General features: G+C 51.1%; 1 protein-coding gene across 1 annotated transcript in view; it reads right to left on the bottom strand.

Moving 5' to 3' along the window:
• ACTR3B (actin related protein 3B) overlaps positions 1–19,448 on the bottom strand; it is a 58,174-nt gene that overhangs the window by 4,074 nt on the left and 34,652 nt on the right. Inside the window, exons 8-10 of the mRNA XM_077761641.1 lie at positions 8,600–8,725; positions 7,640–7,723; positions 7,051–7,124 (exon numbers count right to left, since the gene is read on the bottom strand). Of these exons, the coding sequence (XP_077617767.1) occupies positions 7,051–7,124; positions 7,640–7,723; positions 8,600–8,725 (284 nt within the window). The remainder of the gene's footprint in view (positions 1–7,050; positions 7,125–7,639; positions 7,724–8,599; positions 8,726–19,448) is intronic.

The following is a 19,448-nucleotide window of genomic DNA, read 5'->3' as shown; positions in this document are numbered from 1 at the left end:
CTGCACTTTGCCATCACACAAACCATCTCTGGCACTGGGGTAAGGACAGCCAGCCGCTTTCCTGCTCTGCTCAAACTGGCCACGAGCATTCACTTCTGGGCAGGGACTGAATAGACAGTTTAAAGCCCACGGCTTTCCAGAGCACTCTATGGTGAAGGAGGAGTTTCAGATTTCAGAAAAAACTATATGCTCAAAAATGGATAGCCTTTTGTGTGCATGTATTAATGACTTCCTTTTTTTTTTTTTTTTTTTTTTAAGGAAAAGCGAAAAACAAAAACCCTGACAACCTGCCTTGGGTTGTGGCTATTAAGCCCTATCAATATTGTTACTCCACGTCCATTGTCATGAAGCTAATTCCCCACAGTGTCACAAGATCAGGCACCCAGACTTACCCACACTGTGAACGTAACTTTTCAGGACACTGGTGCCCCAATGCATCGCACACATCACCACACGTGGTTTGGGGCCGGCACTCTGTTACAGAGCACGCTCCCACCTAGAAACAAGACTGTTCATCAAGTCTCCACACAAGAGCTTCCTGGCTCTTTTAAAAGCTACTCAATTGTCTGGGGCGCCTGGGGGGCTCAGTCAGGTGAGCGTCCGACTTCAGCTCAGGTCATGATTCCGAGATTCGTGAGTTCGAGCCCCGCATCGGGCTCTGGGCTGACAGCTCAGAGCCTGGAGCCTGTTTGGGATTCTCTCTCCCTCTCTCTCCACCCCTCCCCTGCTTGCTCTCACTCTCTCTCAAAAATAAACATTTAAATAAAAGTTACTCAATTGTCGAAGTAAGTCAGAGAAAAATAAATGCCATGTGATGTCACTCATACATGGAATTTAAGAAACGAACAAATGAAAAAAGAGAGACAAACCAAGACACAGACTCTTACCAGAGGAGACGGAGGGAGGGGGGGCTGCATGAAATAAGGTGTAAGGTGATAGGGATTGAGTACGCGCATTAGGATGAGCAGGGAAGAAGGTGTAGAATTGCTGAATCACCATTCTGCACACCTGAAGCTAATATACCACTGCATGTTAACTACACTGGGATTAAAATTAAAAACTTAATCACAGAGGGGCAGCTCACTCGGCTGGGAGAGCGTGCAACTCTTGATCTCAGGGTTTTAAGTTTGAGCCTCATGTTGGGTATAGGAATTACGTTTTTAAAAAAAAAAAAAATCTTTAATGGGGCGCCTGGGTGGCTCAGTCGGTTAAGCGTCCAACTTCGGCTCAGGTCATGATCTCACGGTTTGTGGGTTCGAGCCCCGCATCAGGCTCTGTGCTGACAGCTAGCTCAGAGCCTGGAGACTGTTTCAGATTCTGTGTCTCCCTCTCTCTCTGACCCTCCCTTGCTCATGCTGTCTCTCTCAGAAATAAAAAAATAAAAAATAAAAAGCTTTAAAAAACTTAATTTAAAAAAGGTACTCAACAGTCAACCAGGTCATGAGCTCCGTATTTCTAGAAAGTTTACAATGCTATTAATCTTTGCCGTTAGCGGACATTTAAGTTGTATGTCTTATTGCAGTAACATTCTTAAACTTTAATTCAGAGAGCTGTAATTATATCATGCAATAATGTTTCAATTACCTATAAAGTTTAATTTACTGTGGACATAAGACCTAATGAATAAATGTTAAAACATACGAATTCAGTTCAAGAAAATGGCTACATAATCAGAAAAGCAAGTTCATATACTAGCCCAACTGAGATGAGAAACGTCAGTGGAAAATATCACTGAGTCGTTTGTGCCTTTACAGCTACTACTTATTTCCCTAGATCAGTTATTTCTAATTATTATTAGGAGTACTTTCTCTATACCATGATGTTATCCTAAGTTCTTTGTCAGCTCTCAAATATCACTGGTAATGGGCAAATCACAGCAGCTCTTTTTCTGCAAAAGAAATAAAGCAGCGGGTTAGGAATGCAGAAAGACCTACTATTCCTAAAAACAGCAAGAGAAATTATCTTTCAGCTTTTACACTGAAAACTGCATCCACTAAGCTATAGATTTTATCATCCTGAACTTCAAAAAGTCCATTCCCTACCTTCATCCACAGATCATAGTATCTGGCTATTCTGATTTCTGATTCCCTTCTGACACCCCTCATCAAAACCCGCTGTTTTACAGAGTAAGACCTAAGACTTTGACCTTCATGTATATGACCGCGCTGGAGCCGCCCGTTAGTAAGCCCCCGAGCAGCACTCACGTCCAGCCGACGTCACCTCCGCGGCTCCAGGTCCGCTCAGGACTCGAGAACAGCTACAGCTCTGGGCAGAACCTCCCGGGCGTGTCTGTGCAAATCTCATCATCCCTCTTTACTTAAGGGCTTTATTAGAAAAAGACCAAAACTCTTATTCCCCCCCATCTTGGACACCCTTACGTCCTCGCTGCCTTCCACAGCAGGCATTGGTGCTGCCCTGAAAGCCACCCTTGTGACCTGTTCCCGGACCCCTTCTCACCATGGCTCACAGGCACGTAGCCTGTGCAGTGACAAAATGGGGGCCTTAGCAGAACACCCAGAACCCAGCAACCATCAACAGATGACGGCTTTTCCCGGGTTAAAAACAACTTGAGGGGCACCTGAGTGGCTCAGTCGGTTAAGCATCTGACTCTGGGTTTCGGCTCAGGGCATGATCTCACGGTTCGTGAGTTCAAGCCCCGTGTCAGACTCCTCACTTACAGTGCAGAGCCTGCTTGGGATTCTCTCTCTCGCCCTCTCTCTCTGCCCCTCCCCTGCTTACTGTCTCTCTCTCAAAATAAATATACAAGCTTAAAAGTTAAAAACAAAAACAAAAAAAACCCCAAGAAACTAGAGGCCAGAAGGATGGGTCGCAAAAACAGAGGGTGTGGTTTCCATAGCCGGCAGCCTAAAGGGCCCTCCCGGAGTTGTGCGGCGAGAGCACCACGCTCTCATGTCATTTCCTTCCCACGACAGAGTCCCCACGGCCGTCTCCAACTTCTTCTCTTTTCAGCAAGCTCCTCTTCCGGGACGTTCAGCACCGCAGGGCGCCACCACCCCGGAGTCCCCGCCGCGTCGCCGCTAGCTCACTGGGCGTGCAGGCAGAGAAGGGAAACCCGGACTAACTGGACCGGCCGGCGGCCAGGCGCCGTGCCCGGGTATGAACTGGGGATCTCGGACCACCTGCCCTCCGCCTCGTCCCCCAGCCCCGCCGCCCCGTGCTGAGCGAGTGACACGAAAGGCACCTCGCAGAAACACTGCATCCTCTGGCACCATTGCCAAGCACAAACCAGAACTTGAAGAAAGGTCACTCAATGTCAAAGGGTACCTGGTGGGAAGCTATTCATTATGTATCCACAGTAACTGCTAATGTAGCCAAGGGGGAATTAAATGGGGCTCCGATCAATTGTTACCGCTGGTCTGACCCCTTAATGCTGTAAACACAGCCAGGACATGTCATTTCTATTTTGACGTCGTAAGCCCTTAGGTTTTTAATTATTAATTTTTTCATCATTTAAAGTTACATTCAATTAAAAAGTTCTGAAATTTTTAGTAGCAAATACTATTGAACTACTATAGATTTGTGCACACACAAATAACTAGAAATCATCTGTAACACCCCCGCCAAGCTAAAAACACAAGGGTAAAAGTCAACCAGGGAATAAATAGCCGCTTACTTCTGAGATGTAACACAGGACAGAAGGAACTAACATCTTAACATTAGAAAAATCCTCCCATGATGCCAACACCAAGCTATCGTTTCTTTTCTCCTTTTTAAAAAGATTTATTTCCATCTGACCATGTGAAATTGATGTAATCGCCAATCAGAGACCCACACAATTATTTTGCCAATCAATTTATATTTCTACTTAACAAGCCTGACAGCTACTTTTAAAAGAAACATTATGAAATATTCTTCAATTAAGTAAAGAATTATTTAACAGATAAATATTCTTAACGGGGCTCTCTCGTGGTTTTAAACAAGCTGTGCACTTGATTAACCTCACAAGCTTGTTTGGCACTGCTGTAATTTTTACAAATGAGATAGAATGGAGGGATCATAAAGACCGAATTAATCACAAAATGATCAGTACTTCAGTCATACAAGAGCTCGTTATTCATATTAGTTAAGTTGGAGAATGAACTGGCTATTCCTACTATAAAACATACTTAGGTCTTCAAGATTTGTGCGGGGCAATTTCTCCCCCCAGACTCTTGTGGATTCCAGTGCAGACGGGAGCCACCGTTCAGGGAAGCCCATCTTCCAAGACGTGTTTCAACATTGCACACCCACCTCTCGGCACACGGAACACCTTCCCAAGTCACTGTTTGGATCGAGATTTTTCTATCATTACAAGTCCTAAGGTTAAGGGGCACCTGGGTGGCTCAGTAGGTTAAGCATCTGACTCTTGGTTTCGGCTCAGGTCATGATCTCAAGGTTTGTGAGTTCGAGCCCCGCATCCGGCTCTGTGCTGACAGTGCAGAGCCTGCTTGGGATTCTTTCTCCCTCTCTCTGCGCCCCTCCCCTGCTCTCTCTCTGTCTCTCTCTCTCAAAATAAATGGATTTAAATGAAATTAAAGGAAAAAAAAGTCTTAAGGTAACGACAGTCAATGTCCTAGACACTCGAAAACCAGCTTTGACATGAGGTTGCCCAAACACGTAACACTGGTTAGTACAGAGCATGCACAGCCTGGAGAAACCAGGGAGGGGGGTCTTCCTGCGAACAGGAATTTATCTCAAAATGTACTGGGCACGTACCATGTGCCAGGCGTTGGCAGGTCCCCGGGGTTACAAAGATTACGCCCCAGTTGTTGAGGACCTCAATCCAGGGAGGGCCAGAGGGCATCACCGGTGCATGGGTAAGGGCTGGCTGGCTCGATGGGAGAGGAGGCTGCGTCTAGAGGGGATGCCGGGCCCTCCCGAGGGGAGCCTTCGGGGGGTCGCTCACTTCAGAGCGCCCGCCCTGCCGCCGCGACCACGCCGTGACACCCAACCTCAGTGCATTCACCTGAAGCAGGCCTGCGTGGCAGCATCACCCAAACCAGAGGTGTCCCAGGTGGTCATGAAAGGGCGCTCACAGCCGGAGCTGGGCGGTGGTGCGGGCGGCAGGGGGCGGCTCTTGTATGGATGATAAAAGTGATTCAATTATTATCGGCTGAGCGATACTAAGGAAAGGCCAGGTGAGGTTTAGATCCTACAACTCTACGCGGAAATCTTTTTAAAAACTATTTTCTTACTGCAAGTTCCCAAGGCCATCAAATTCATGAGCCGAAAATTCTTTTCCCTCACCAAAACTATTTTTTAATGCAGTTGTGATGAGTGGGGCTCTCGGGACATAACAAATGCTTTATAAGCAAAATGCCAAAGGCTAAAATTTATTGAACACTTACTACGGGCCCATTACGGCTCTAAGCGCTCCAACAACCCTTTTATCTTACTTGCCTGGTGAAATGCAACAAAGTACACGCACACGACCAAACATTATCGGCAAAACGTTAGGAACACAAATTAAAATAACGCAACGTCAAAACATGCTATAAATCCTGTATCAGTAGCTTCCTAGAACGCACGACATACCAAGGGATTTGGATCCGAGGGGTAATGTTTTCCAGCTCCCTGCGGAGGGGTCCAAACTCTCTGTATTCCAGGGTCTCATGAAATCACTCCAGGGGCTCCGGCCACCGGCCTGGTGGCGGCTCCCCCTCATACAAGGTCAGGCAAGCACACTTTGGACCGAGTAACACCTTCCCTGCCTCCCACCTGTGCATCTTTTCCGCGTGGCCCCCCATCTGGAACATGGGGAGCCTGTTCCCCGCGACGCCCGTTCCCCAGAGCTGTTGTTAAGATGAAGGTCACGCGTGGCCCGCACTTAGCAAGTTCCGCGTGGAAAGCCACGGGTGTGCGAGAAGGCGGACGGGCCGGTGCGGCCGAGTGGCTGGGAAACCACGAGAACCCAGGACAGCCCGCTGCTCCTGAGAAGCGGCAGGCCCCGGGGTCGCAGCGGAGGCACAGAGAAGAGCCCAGGGTCCGCAACCCCCAGTGCGGAGACGGGGAAGGGGGGCCCGCGGAGCGCGTGGCAGGGACTTTACTGTAGTTCTCAACGTCGTTCCCTGAATTTAAGCAATAAAACTAAATGTTTCTTTATGAAGGCAGGTTTTCTGAGACTAAAACCTACCTGGTGACTTAGAACAGTTTAAAAANCCCAGCCCCTCCGGGGTCCCCGCTCCTCCCTGATGCCCCTCGCGTGGGAGCCCACGGCACTTCCGGTGTCCCCGCCCCGCCCCCGAAGCCCCTCGCGTGGGCGCCCCCGGCACTTCCGGTGCCCCCGCTCCACCCTGATGCCCCTCGCGTGGGCGCCCACGGCACTTCCGGGGTCCCCCCCCGCCCCCGAAGCCCCTCGCGTGGGCGCCCCTGGCACTGCCGGCCGGCAGGCGGGCCGCGTCACCTGGGAACTCGGTACCAACCCCCAGACCCTGCAGTGACGGGAAGGAGACCCCCCGCGGGCCCAGCGGAAACCGGAGAGACCCCACAGCACGACAGGAAATCGTATAAAGAGTCGAAGCGCTTTTATTACAACGGCGCACGGCAGCGCTTCGTCACCACTCACCAACGGCAAACCGGCGACTTCCAGAAAAGTTCCAGAAAGTTCAAACAGGAAAGTGAAGAGATACATTATCCGTAACGAGTCTCGTACAACAGTGTTTAGCGTTGAAACTTCCAGTCACTCCAATAAAGCGTAGTCATTTTCGAGCGAACACGTGGCAGAAGCGCCTGCCGCTCCACCGTTTGCCCACGGACACACCGGACACGCCTCACAAGCAGACACGTGCTCACAGCACCCAGGACACGGCTGGTCGTGCTCGGGCCCGGCCACCGCACCGAGTGCCGGGAATACAAAATGATAGGAAATATAAACATCAATTTGAACTTCAAGTTTATAACATTTTATTTACAAAAATAGGCCGGGGGGAAAAGGGTGTGCAGCGCCCCCGTTCTTTCCTGGGGGTCGGTTCTGCGCCATCTTCTGGGGGCCCCGAAAGTGCATCTTCTGCATCCCCGAAAGGGGAGCAGGCGTTCGGGCGGCAGGCGCACCCCCTCAGGCGGCTCCGCGGGCCGNCGTACTCCTCGTAGTCCTTCTTGGTGTGACACACCTGAAAGAACTCGGGCTGCGGGAGGCGGCGGTTAGGGCGGCTCGGACACCTTCCGAGAGGAGGCGGGGCTCACGAGCCCTACGCAAAGGGCACCCTGGAGGTGAGGGCTCGCCCTGACGCCCGGCTAGGGACCTAGGGACCTAGGGACCCAGGGACCGGGCCACCGCGGGCCCTGAGCTGCTCACCCTCCACCCGGAGCCAGCACGGGCTCGCCCTGCACCAGCGGCTCACTGGCTCGTACCACGTGCGGAGCGTAATGGCTGCTTGGACGAGCCTTTGGAATCCACGATTAAGGCAGGATGCACCAGGTCACTTTCGGTGTCGCTGGGCCATACCCTCTGCCGTCCCTAACTAGGAAGGATGGGCAGTGCCGCTGACTGAATTACCATTAAGGCAGTTTTTATATCTCACAGATTTAAAGTGCGACTGCTGAGAGCCGCACACTATTTAACCTTCACAGGACAGCGTCTATTCCAACTCAACAAGGAACGCAGAAATGAAAACAGAGAACAATCTAGAAAAGGACTTACAGTTGAGGCCAGCATGGAGCCTCCAAACCACACCGCATAGCGCTGCATATGATGCGTTATCACCTGAACCTCCACCGGCTTAGGCTGCAAAGGAGAACGAGGGACGGTGACGAGCCGGGCAGATGACTGGTCGCCTAGTAACCTCTCCGCGGTCAAGAGGACACTCGGCGCTGAGTGCCACCAACGCGGGGCCTCCTCGCAGCTGAGGCTCCAGGCCCATCCCTGACGTTCCAGTCCCTCTGTGGCGGCACCGGCCACACAGGCCTGGGGAAGGAAGGCTCTGGGCCCAGACCTCCCAGCCNNGTCTCAGCCCAAACCCCCCAGCCCCCTCCCCTGCCCCCAGGGCCGCGCAGAGAGCAAAGCACCCACATCAAGGAGGGGCCACTTTCACAAAACTAAAGGCATTTTAAACAGTAAAAAAATCCAAGCAACTAACCCAACTGATTTTTTTTTTTTTTTACCAAACAAACGAAATGTTTTAGTATCACAGACCTAATCCCAAGTGTCCCCCAAATACTGTGAGAAATCTGCCAAGAGAGCGATTCCGGCAGCCTAGAGGGCGTGCGTTTGCTCCCGTCCCCACCGGGGCCCAGTCCTGCCGGGAAGCCCAAGGAAACTCAGCAGCTCCTTAACAACGTCACCTAAGGAGGACACGCCGAAACCCCCGCTAATGGAATGCACTGCAGTGTAATGAGAACACTCCGGAAGGGCATAACAGACTCCCTCCCACCCCCCTACACTGATCCTGTCCCCCTGGATCCTGGTCATCACAAGATGAAGGCAGTGCTGGCAGGGGTGGGTCAGCGGGGCACCAGGTGGCTGACGGCACCCCAGAACGGACACCAGCCTTACCGACACTATTGGAGTGACTTCAGGCAGAGCGGCCCTCGAGCGCGNGGGTGTGCACAGGCTTTGGGGGAGGGAGCGCAGCCAGGCGGCTCGGGCGCGGACACCTCCTACCTTGATTCGGCCACCGCTGAGCTCTTCACTGAGCCTCAGTCTGGCGTCCACAACTCGTTTTAAATCTCTCTGCAGTCGACGTCCGAAGTCCCTGAACATTGTGGAGCCTCCCGAGAGAACGACATTCTAAAAGACACAAGGCAGAGGGGTTTCCTTTGATGCAATCACCCGCCCACACCATTCCAGTGGCCAGCCCGTCGCTTCTGTGAGGGACACCCTTCAACTGACACGAGGAAGTGAGAACCAAAGCGGGGTCCGTGCCATCCAGAAGCGTACGGGCCCTCTGCTCCCGCGTCGGAAGGTCCTCCTCTCTGCACTTTCCCTTATTACACCAAGTGAAAACATAAAGCAGTTCTGCTCCACATGCTCCCTTGACAACGAAAGAGCTTTGCAAGGACCAGGAGGCTAAAACAATCTATACCCCCAAACTGACTTGCTAGAATAATCTAAGGTCAAATTAACACTGGATCTTTAGCTACTTCGCCTTAATAATCACTGGGATGGGGGAATCTTTTAATACTTGAAGCTTCCTGGAGGGGTGAGGCTGGGGAGAGAGGCTGGGGAGAAAGGGCACCCGTGGGGATTACGGAGAAACGACAGCCGGCTGCCCGCCCCCCTCCATCACTCTCAGATGCCGCTAAGCGGCCGGACAGAAGCCTGTATGGGAAGGGGAGGAAGGGGGAGCTCTCTTAAATCTCTTATCAGATGTTGATGAAAGACAAAATTGTGTTCTTTCAGGACACAGGGTAATATTTAGGACAATGAAACAAAAGTCAGGATATCCTGACAACATTTTTACAGAAAATATCATTTGAGAAAACTATACAAAAGGAAAATAAAGTTATCCTTCCTGGAGCCAGAAAGCCCTACTTCAAGACCGTCCGGCGACACCAAACATCAGCGCTAACCCCACTCCTCCTGAACCCCCTGAAGAACTGCAGGACCCCCCACCGGGGAGCCCTGTCTGAACATAAGTCCCTCACCACATGGACCAGGACGGGGAAGCACACCTGCCTGTCCCTGGTGACCCGGGTTACAGGTCACCTGACGTGACCCCTTTCCTGACACCGGCTGTCCTCATGCTGAGCAGAAAGACTGGCCTTCTTGTCAACCCAACAGCCACCCCAGCACCACTTAGACTCAGGGTGGGACAGGTGAGATCAGAGAGGGCAGGAAAAGGAGCAGGCGCGTGAGAGGCCACCAGTGACCTGTCCCCCTACCTGGGGACGCACACCATCTCCACCCGAGCGTCTGCAGAGAGAAACGTCACCCTCGAGACCTGTCCGCAGGCCGCCCACCACTCGCAACACAGCCTGCAGTCACTGGGCTGGACGGAACTGCCAGGGGCGGGGGCTTTGAGCAGGCCCTGGTGGGGGCGGGCCGGGGACACCCATCGGAAAGCAGCCACCAGACACAGCTAGCACTTTCCATCACCTTCAGAAGTCCCAGTACAACATAAGAGAGGATCTGGGCTTGGCCTTCAAGGCCGGGAATGAGGGCTGATTCTGAGCTAAGGCGTCCACGGCCTCCCTAGTGGGAGCAACGGCGTGGATGCCCAGAGCCCTAACCAACACCGCGGTGCTGACCCGGCCACATGGCTCTCTGCTTTGTGCTGGAAGGAAAGCAACACTGTGCACTGCACACCCCCTACGCAGAGGACCCCTCCTCAGGCAGAATCTAGTAATATGCATGTGACATAAGCCACCAGAGGGCTTTCTTCCCCAGAATCCCCCCACACAGCCAGTCCTCACCTGTGCGCTTCAGTGTTCTCTGACACGGTGGGCACGGCCCCCAGGGAGCCCAGACCACTGGCTCTTCCAGTTCTTAAGGGGCAATCTACAGACACCCTCCCACACACAGAACCTTCTACGGGTACCCCTGCCCACACAGAGAACCTTTTACGGGCCCCCCTGCCCACACAGAGAACCTTCTACGGGCACCCACTACCCACACAGAGAACCTTCCGGGCACCCCTGACCACAGAGAACCTTCTACAGGCGCCCCTGCCCACAAACACATAGAACCTTCTACGGGCACTCCCTGCCCACACACACACAGAACCTTCTACAGGCGCCCCTGGCCACACACACACACAGAACCTTCTACGGACACCCATACCCACACAGAACCTTCTACAGACACCCCTGCCCACACAGAACCGTCTACGGATGCCCTGCCCACACACATACACAGAACCTTCTAGAACACCCCTGCCCACACAGAACCTTCTACCAACACCCTGCCCACAAAGAACTGTCTACGGACACCCTGCCCACACAGAACCATCTACGGATGCCCTGCCCACACACACACAGAACCTTCTACGGGTGCCCCTGCCCACACACACACAGAACTTTCTATGGACACCCCTGCCCACACATACACAGAACCTTCTACGGACACCCCGCCCACACAGAACCTTCTACAGACGCCCTCCCACACACAGAGATTGTCAGGCAAGCTGCAAACCTAGATCTTTCAAGCAACATCTTGTCCCAGGCCCAGTGTCATGAATCATCACTGTTGCTCTCCATCACCTTGGGGAGAAATCTCCCAGAAACAAGAGGATCTGGTTCCTGTCAGAGAGGGGCGGGGCAGGGGGGTGGGCGCATCCACCACAGCTGCAGCTGCAGAAACACTGAGCTCGGGGTCACCCTGGGCACTGACGCTCATGCACAACACCACCCGAACATGAGACCTGCCGGGCCAAGCCCTGGACAGACCTGAGGGCAATCCTGAATGAAGTAAAACGAGGGTGTTCTGACCCCATCTCCTTTCAGAGAGGTGTCATCACCTGCAATGACACAAACTGCATATCTGTTTGCTGTTAAGAATCACAACAGGGGGCGCCTGGGTGGTTCAGTCAGTTAAGCGCCAACTTCAGCTCAGGTCATGATTTCGCAGTTGGTGAGTTCGAGCCCTGGTCAGGCTCTGTGCTGACAGCTCAGACTCAGCTCGGGTGCCCACGACTCCGTGGGGCACCTGGGTGGCTCAGTCTTGGTTAAACAATTCACTGCTGATTTTGGCTCAGGTCATGATCTCATGGTTCAAGAGCTGGAGCCCCACACTGGGGTCTGTGTTGACAGTGGGGGGCCTGCTTACGATTCTTTCTTTCTTCTCTCTCTGCTATTCCCCTGCTCATGCTCTCTCTGAATGAATGAATGAGTCATGACTCAAAAGCATTCCTGATATTTTGGTCATCATATCCTAGAACAAGCCTCAAATAGCAACTGACCTCACTTTCTTAATGCTGGTCAGAAAGGATACAAAAATGCTGATTCAAAATGCACCCCAATGTTTATAACAGCACTATCGACAATAGCCAAAGTATGGAAAGAGGCCTAATGTCCATCAACGGATGAATGGATAAAGATGATGTGAATGAGTAGTAGTCGGCAATGGAAAAGAAGGAAATCTTGCCATTTGCAACAACGTGGATGGAACTAGGGGGTATTGTGCTAAGCAAAATAAGTCAGTCAGAGAAAAAGATAAGTATCATATGACTTCATTCATGAGTGGAGTTTAAGAAACAAAACAGATGAACACAGGGGAAGGGAAGGAAAATAAGATGAAAACAGAGAGGGAGGCAAACCGTAAGAGACTCTTAAATACAAAGAACAGACTGAGGGTTGCTGGTGGGGAGGTGGGTGGAGGCGCGCGGGATGGGGGGTGGGCAGGAAGGGGGCACGTGTTGGGATGAGCACTGGGTGTTACATGGAAGCGATGAATCACTGAGTTCTACTCCTGAAGCCAAGACTACTATGTATGTTAACTAATTTGAACTTAAATTGTAAAAAGTAAATATAAATGCTGGTCAGACCAGCCGACTATTTTCTGGAAAGAACTCAGCTTATATTGGGGAAGAATTAAGCAAGAGCTGGGGGAGGGGCAAGGACCACGGCTGCCTGAAATCAGACATTTTTAAGTGTGCTTTTAATGAGGTGCTTCGTTTTTGGTTATTGTTTTTCACTTACTTTTATCTCTTAAATCCTACCACAGACAACTCTTTTAAAACCTTTCCAGGTTAAGACTACCACAGAGCCTTGCTCCACGGCCGTGTCACGGCGGTGCCCTGAGGGCTCCTGAGGAAGCCGGGTCGTCCATGGGCTCCCCAGGGCCCACCTCAGTGTGGTGAACAGGGTTACAGTGTGAGTCTCTTCTCTCCTTAAACGGCTGTCAGAAGACATGAACTGCTTTTAACTGAATAGCCAATACTATCAACCAAGAATTTTCTGACAGGTAAAAGACAGACAACCAACTCTCTTCCATTGCTTTGCTTATTATCTGGAATTAGGATGTCCTCATTGGGAAACAAACATGAGCTCAAAATCATGGACTGGAGCTCCATCCATACAGTCATTATAGTCTGTCTAGATCACCACAGTTAATATGGTCAAAAACAGTGAACTTTAAAACTATGCTACACAGGGAATCCTGAAGAAAATACCAGCATGAATAATGGTAAGATTCAAGGTAGCTCTGTTCATCAAGAAGATTCTGGGGAAGTCAGAAAATTTAGAAAGTAATGTCATAAGCTCAGAAAATACTTAACAAATGACAGAAATGTGGAAGAGGATAATAAAAGATAATAAATAGATAATAAAAGAGCAGAACTGAAAAGACTAAATTAGGGGTAGTCTGGATCCAGGTTGTAATGAGATACACTGACGTAGAATATACTGTGTGTACATGTGTATTCAAACTTCACTGTAGGACTAGAAATGAAGAAAAGCAAGTCCCTGAACTAAGTCAATTAAGACACTCAAAGTAACAAGTGGTGAGATAAACCACCAATGGGACCTCCCTGTGGACAAGAGGTCTCTCACTGACCACAGCAAGCAAACAACATGTGTCTCCTTAATAACAGTAAATGGCCACAAAATGGCTCTCATCGACCATGGTAAGTGGACAAGATGGCTCTTGTTAACCATGGTAAATGAATACATGGCTCTCGCTGACCACAGTTAAGTGGAGAAGATAGCTTCCGTTGACCATGGCAAACAGACAAGATGGTTCTCGCTGACCAAGCCAAGTGGACAAGATGGTTCATACTGACCATCACAGAGTAGACAAGATAGCTCTCACTGTCCATTGCAAGTGGACAAAATGAGTCTTAATGACCACAGCCAATGGATAGGATGGCTCTCATTGATCAGGTCAACTAAGCATCACTTTATCAGAATGTACTGGCTATACTGATTTCACCCTAAATCCTTCCCCATTTCTTCTCTAGAACAGATCATCTCTATCCTGCAGATTATAAGGCTTCTTCTGTTGATTTTGTTGTGGCAGAAAAGAGATTAAATACAAAACAATACTTGGTAAAACAAAGTTGGACTAACATTAAATCCCTGGAGTGAGGCCTGAACTTAACAGTGATTCTGTCTTCCTGACTAACACATACAAAGGCTCTGTAATAATGTTATAACACATCAATCAAACTAGATACTTAAAGATATTATAAGGAAATAGAAAGTATCATTGAAAATTTCAAAATAGGCCAGTTTACCCAATAGAACTCAGAGCTGGATTTCACAGAAAGAATTTACAACATATGCCACCACATAAAATACATTTAAAAATGTATGGGACGCCTGGGTGGCTCAGTTGGTTAAGCATCCGACTTCGGCTCAAGTCATGATCACATGGTTCGGGCCCCATTTCAGGCTCTGTGCTGACAGCTCAGAGCCTGGAGCCTGCTTCAGATTCTGTGTCTCCCTCTCTTTCTGCCCCTCACACTCTGTCTCTGTCTCTCTCTCAAAAATACACATTAAAAAAAATTTAATACATAAAAAATTTAGTAGGTTACAGCTAGAATGGCCATTTATTTTTCAAGTAAATATCTATTTACATTTCAACCAAGATAAGCACAGTAACCTAGCTTTTTATTTTTAAAAAAAAATCAGTTAATGACTATTTTAACACATATAATCCTGCTTTTTTAGAAAAGGCAAATATTCAACAAGTTGATATAATGAATTTTTTATTTGAAAAAAAAATACTTGGAAATAAGTAATTTCAAGGTAGAAAAAGTAATACACCTTTATTCAGATTTACCTGCTAACACTTTACCACATCTGCTCTATCATTTGCACTCAATCATTCTACACACACACACACACACACACACACACACACTCTCTCTCTCTCTCTCTCTCTCTCTCTCTCTCTCTATCATTTGAGAGTAAATGATGTACATCATGGTCCTTTACTCCTAAATGCTTAGGACTGTATCTATTAAAAACCGGAATATTCTCTTAAGTTACCAGAATATAACTGTCAACTTCATAAACTTATGTGAATGCAAGAGTTTTACCTAATCTCTTATTCCTCTTCCAATTTTGTCACTTGACCTATTAATAGTCTGTATAGCATTTTTATCCCTCCAGTCCAGGACCCGGGCTAGGGTTACTGCAAGTATTTGTCATATCTCTGTAATGGATTTTTTAATTAAAAAATAATTCACCAGAGTATGAACGTGAATGTTCATTATAATACTTTAGAAGCACTGCAAGATCTTGAGCTGCCTTCAGAGAAATAATATGTAAGATCCATTTTTCACTCACAGGATAATAAAAACGGCCCTGTATATATGTGGTCAAGTGATTTTAGACAACGTTGCCAAGGCACTTCAATAGGGAAGGAATGATCTTTTTCAAGAAACGACGCTAGAAAATCTGACGCCCACAGGGGGACACGGGCGCCTCCTCATCACCAAACTTCACATGCACCATGTAACTCAAGTGGATCAGACTTAAATGTAAGAGCTAGAACTACAGAGAACCTCCAGGAAAATTTGGCTTTTTAATCTTCATGACTTTGATGTAGGCAAAAAATTTCTTTCGTAGTACATAAAAAAGCATGATAAAAATGGACTGGGCTTCACAAAATTAAAAATTTCCGTTCTCCAAAGATGCCACTAAGAAAGGCATGTGGCCGCTCAGTCAGTGGAGCATGCAACTCCTGATCTCGGGGTTGTGAGCTTGAGCCCCACACGGGGGTAGAGATTACTTTAAAAAATCAAATTAAATTAATAAATACCATTGAGAAAATAAAAGGACAAGCCACAGACTGGGAAAAAAATATTTGCAATACACATACCTGACAAAGCACTTGTATCTGGAATATAAAAAGAACTCTTATCACTCAATAAGATAAACCAATTTTAAAAAGTCAAAAAATTCACACATTTCACAAAAGAAGACATACAAGTGACCAGTCCATGAAAAGACAATCGACAGCACTTGTACTAGAATCATACTAATTAAATCCATTACACACCAAGTTCACATTAGGATATGAACAAATGAAACTCTTCTACATCATCGGTGGAAGTGTAAACAGCACAACCACTTTGGGGACCGTCTGGTCGTCTTTATAAACAGGGCGCCTGGGGGGCTCAGTGGTTAAGCATCTGACTTTGGCTCAGGTCATGATCTCACAGTTCATGAGTTCAAGTCCCACATCAGGTGAACAGGAGCCCTGCTCTGGGTAAAAACACGAGGCCCAGGTGAGCTCTGCTTCTCCCTCTCTCTCTCTCTCTCTCCCCCTCCTTCCCTCCCTCCCTCCCTCCCTCTCTGCCCCTTGCTCACCTGTCTCAATAAATAAGTAAAGTTAAACAAACACTTATCATATGATAAAGCAGTCGCACTCCTGTGTGTTTACCAAAGGGAAGAAAACATATCCACAGACTTGTACCCAGACGTTCAGAGCAGTTTTGTGGCAGCCAGAAACTAGAAACCACCCAAGTGACATCGGCGGGGGAAGGACACGCTGTGGTGTATCATACAGCAGACACTAATTGGGGCAAAAAGGAATGAGCAAGTTAAGCTGCAACTTAAAAGCATGAATGATTGAAAGGAGCCAGAAACAGAGCACACGCCGTAGGATTCCACTCACACGCATCCCTAGAAAGTCCAGTCTGATCTGCAGTGACAGAAAGGTCAGTGCTCTCCAGCCGCTGGAGCTGAGGGACAGGGACGGCCGGGGAGAGGACAGGGACCTTGTACAGGTGACAGTCGTGTTCTGTATCTTAACTGTGGTGATTACACGGATATGTAAACCTGTCAAATCTCTTCAAACTGTACTTGAAAAGGGTTTATTTTATTATAAGTAAACTATGTCTCCAAGTTGATTTTTTTTTTTTTAGTTTTTTTTAATGTTCACTCATTCCTGAGAGAGAGACGCAGTGTGAGGTGGGGTGAGAGGGGCGCAGAGACAGAGCATGAGCAGGGGAGGGGCAGAGAGAGAGAGAGGGAGACACAGAATCTGAAGCAGGCTCTAGGCTCCAAGCTGTCAGCACAGAGCCCGACATGGGGCTCGAACCCATGAACTGTGAGATCATAACTGGAGCCAAAGCCAGATGCCCAACCAACTGAGCCACCCAGGCGCCCTCAAGTTGAATTTTTTTTTTATTTTTTTAATGTTTTATTTATTTCTGAGAGAGAGCGAGCATGAGCAAGGGAGGGTCAGGGAGAGAGGGAGATATAGAATCTGAATCAGGCTCCAGGCTCTGAGCTGTCAGCACAGAGCCCTACACGGGGCTCGAACCCATGAACTGTGAGATCATGACCTGAGCCGAAGTCGGACGCTTAACTGACTGAGCCACCCAGGCACCCCCCGCCCAAGTTGGATTTTTAACAACAGGGCAACAGCACGTGATTGAGGAGGGGCTCCGGTGAACTAAGACTTGCTGAAGAGGCAGCCCCCTCAGCGAGACACAGGGAGTGGAGGCCAGAGGAAGGGCCTCCCCGCGCAGGCGCCTGCGTCTCTAACCCCTCACTTCCCTAATGGACTCTGCCCTCGTGAGGAAGGAGACGCGGAGCCAAATCCAAGTGTATTAAACGTGTGACCCCCAGGCGCTGCTGTGGAGGGCAGAAGCACAGGCTCCCGGCCCCGGGCCTCACCCCAGGAGGGCGCTCCAAGCCATGCTCGGGCGTGAGAAATTCTGAGCCAGGAATCTCAACAGACTTACAGAGGACCAGCCCCTGGTCTCACCCCGCTGGCCCGTAAGCGCCCACCCTGTTCCTCCGCCTCTGAACACACACCTGCCGTGCTCAACCCCCGCCTGGATGCCCCCCACCAGCTGGCACCTTCCTGCACCGAGACACACGATGGAGGCGCCGCAGCGGGAAGCATGCGTGCCCGGGCCGGGGCCCTGGCCTCTCTCTCTCTCGTGCTCGGCTCCTGCCTAGGCTTCTGGGCACCGCTACCAGGGGCACAGCCACACGTGTGCTGCACACACACGTGACAGAATCGCTGGGTCCCGGAGCCCGGCACACCCCTGACCAGGCCAGCACCGGAGCCTTCGCTCTGCCCGGCTGCACTTCTAGACCCTCATTCTATCAGGCTGCGCCTCAGCCTACGACTACAGCTTTCCCCGGGGCTTGGACTCTACCCTCCAGGCTCGACAGGCCCCGTGTGGACGCAGGCAGGCTGCTGAGAACGGAGCTGCCCGGCGGGAACGGCCCCCTGGTGAAGCCCCCGCTGCCCCTGGACGGCCGGGGCCCATCACCCACCCAGCGCTCCCCGCACGCCGACCCCGCCGCGCGGCTCTTCCCAGGCCTCGCACTGGCCCAGAGCGACAGCCCGCGCGGGGCTCACGCGCTTCTCTGCTGGCTTTGAGGCCGGAAGGCAAATCACGTGTCTTCTCCAGACTCCTAGCCCCTCATCCCTCAAGTCCCACGAGCACGGGGCCCACGAGCACGGGGCCCACGAGGTCTGTAAGGAAATCGAGGAAGGTAACACACGGGCAGCACGGGGCTGGCACCAGGCGTGGGTGCTCTCTCACGGAGCCCTCATGACCCTGAGGGGACCGTTGCCGCCCCCCACACACACTGGGGACTGAGCAGGGCAGGCCTGCCTCCACCACCACTATCCGTCTACACCACGCAGCCACTGGCGGCTCCTCGGCAAACATGGAAGGTGGACGGGGGACAGAGAAGGGTGCTCACTTCCCTCGGCGCTGGGGTGAGGGGGGAAGGGGGTGAAGGGGGGAAGGGAGGGAAAGGACTCCAGCAAGTGGTCCGGGAACCACGGCCAGGAGTAACCACATCCGCTGAGCTCCTGAACAGTGGCCACCACACGGCCCCCCAGGGCACAGGTTCTCAGCGGGGACAGACACGCGGGGGACACGCAGGGGACACGCAGGCAGGAGCAGGAGGTGGGACGCGCCCGAGTCCCTGCAGGAAGGGACGCTCTGGCCCCGCGCCCCCAGCCCCGAGGCTGAGCACCCCCACTCGGCGATAAGCAGCAGGCTTCTGGGTGCCTCCTCGGCCCCCAAATAGCAGCAGCTGCAATGCGAAAGCAGAGGAAACTGGGGAACCCCGGGAACCTGAAAATGAGAAAAGGCGATCAGAGGGAGCCCGCCGGGGCACGGGCGTCTGCCGTCACGAGGGGCATTGACACAGGTGGCACCTGGGCACTGCCCGTGGTCACCGACGGGCCCCTCCCCCATCCAACAATTTCTAGCCCCGCACCCGGCCCGCGGCAGCGTCACCCGCCCCACCGCCCGGCCCAAGAGGATCCTGAGGCCCCGAGGGGAGAAGCAGCCCCGCAGGGAGGGCTCACAGCCCAGGGCGCACGCGGCATCCCTCCCTCCAGAGATGGGGTTCCCAGGCCGGCCCCACGGGATGCCCCCCCCCCCCCAGCATGGAGCAGACACGCGCCCCGCACTGGGCCCGGCCTGGCACCGCCACTCACCCATCTGCACAAAGCGCGAACAGGGCTCCTTAGGGTCTTCCTTCTTGGGTCACACAGCGCACCCCCAGCCATCCTGCACTCGGGGCTCCCCACGACCAGGCAGCCCTGCTCCGGAGAGGCCGCGAGAGGGGCATCGAGCCTCTAGCCA

This window comes from Crocuta crocuta, unplaced genomic scaffold (genome assembly GCF_008692635.1).
Source record: "Crocuta crocuta isolate KB4526 unplaced genomic scaffold, BGI_CrCroc_1.0 scaffold408, whole genome shotgun sequence".
NCBI classification, from domain to species: Eukaryota; Metazoa; Chordata; class Mammalia; order Carnivora; family Hyaenidae; genus Crocuta; species Crocuta crocuta.
This window is presented reverse-complemented; position numbering and strand designations above follow the sequence as displayed.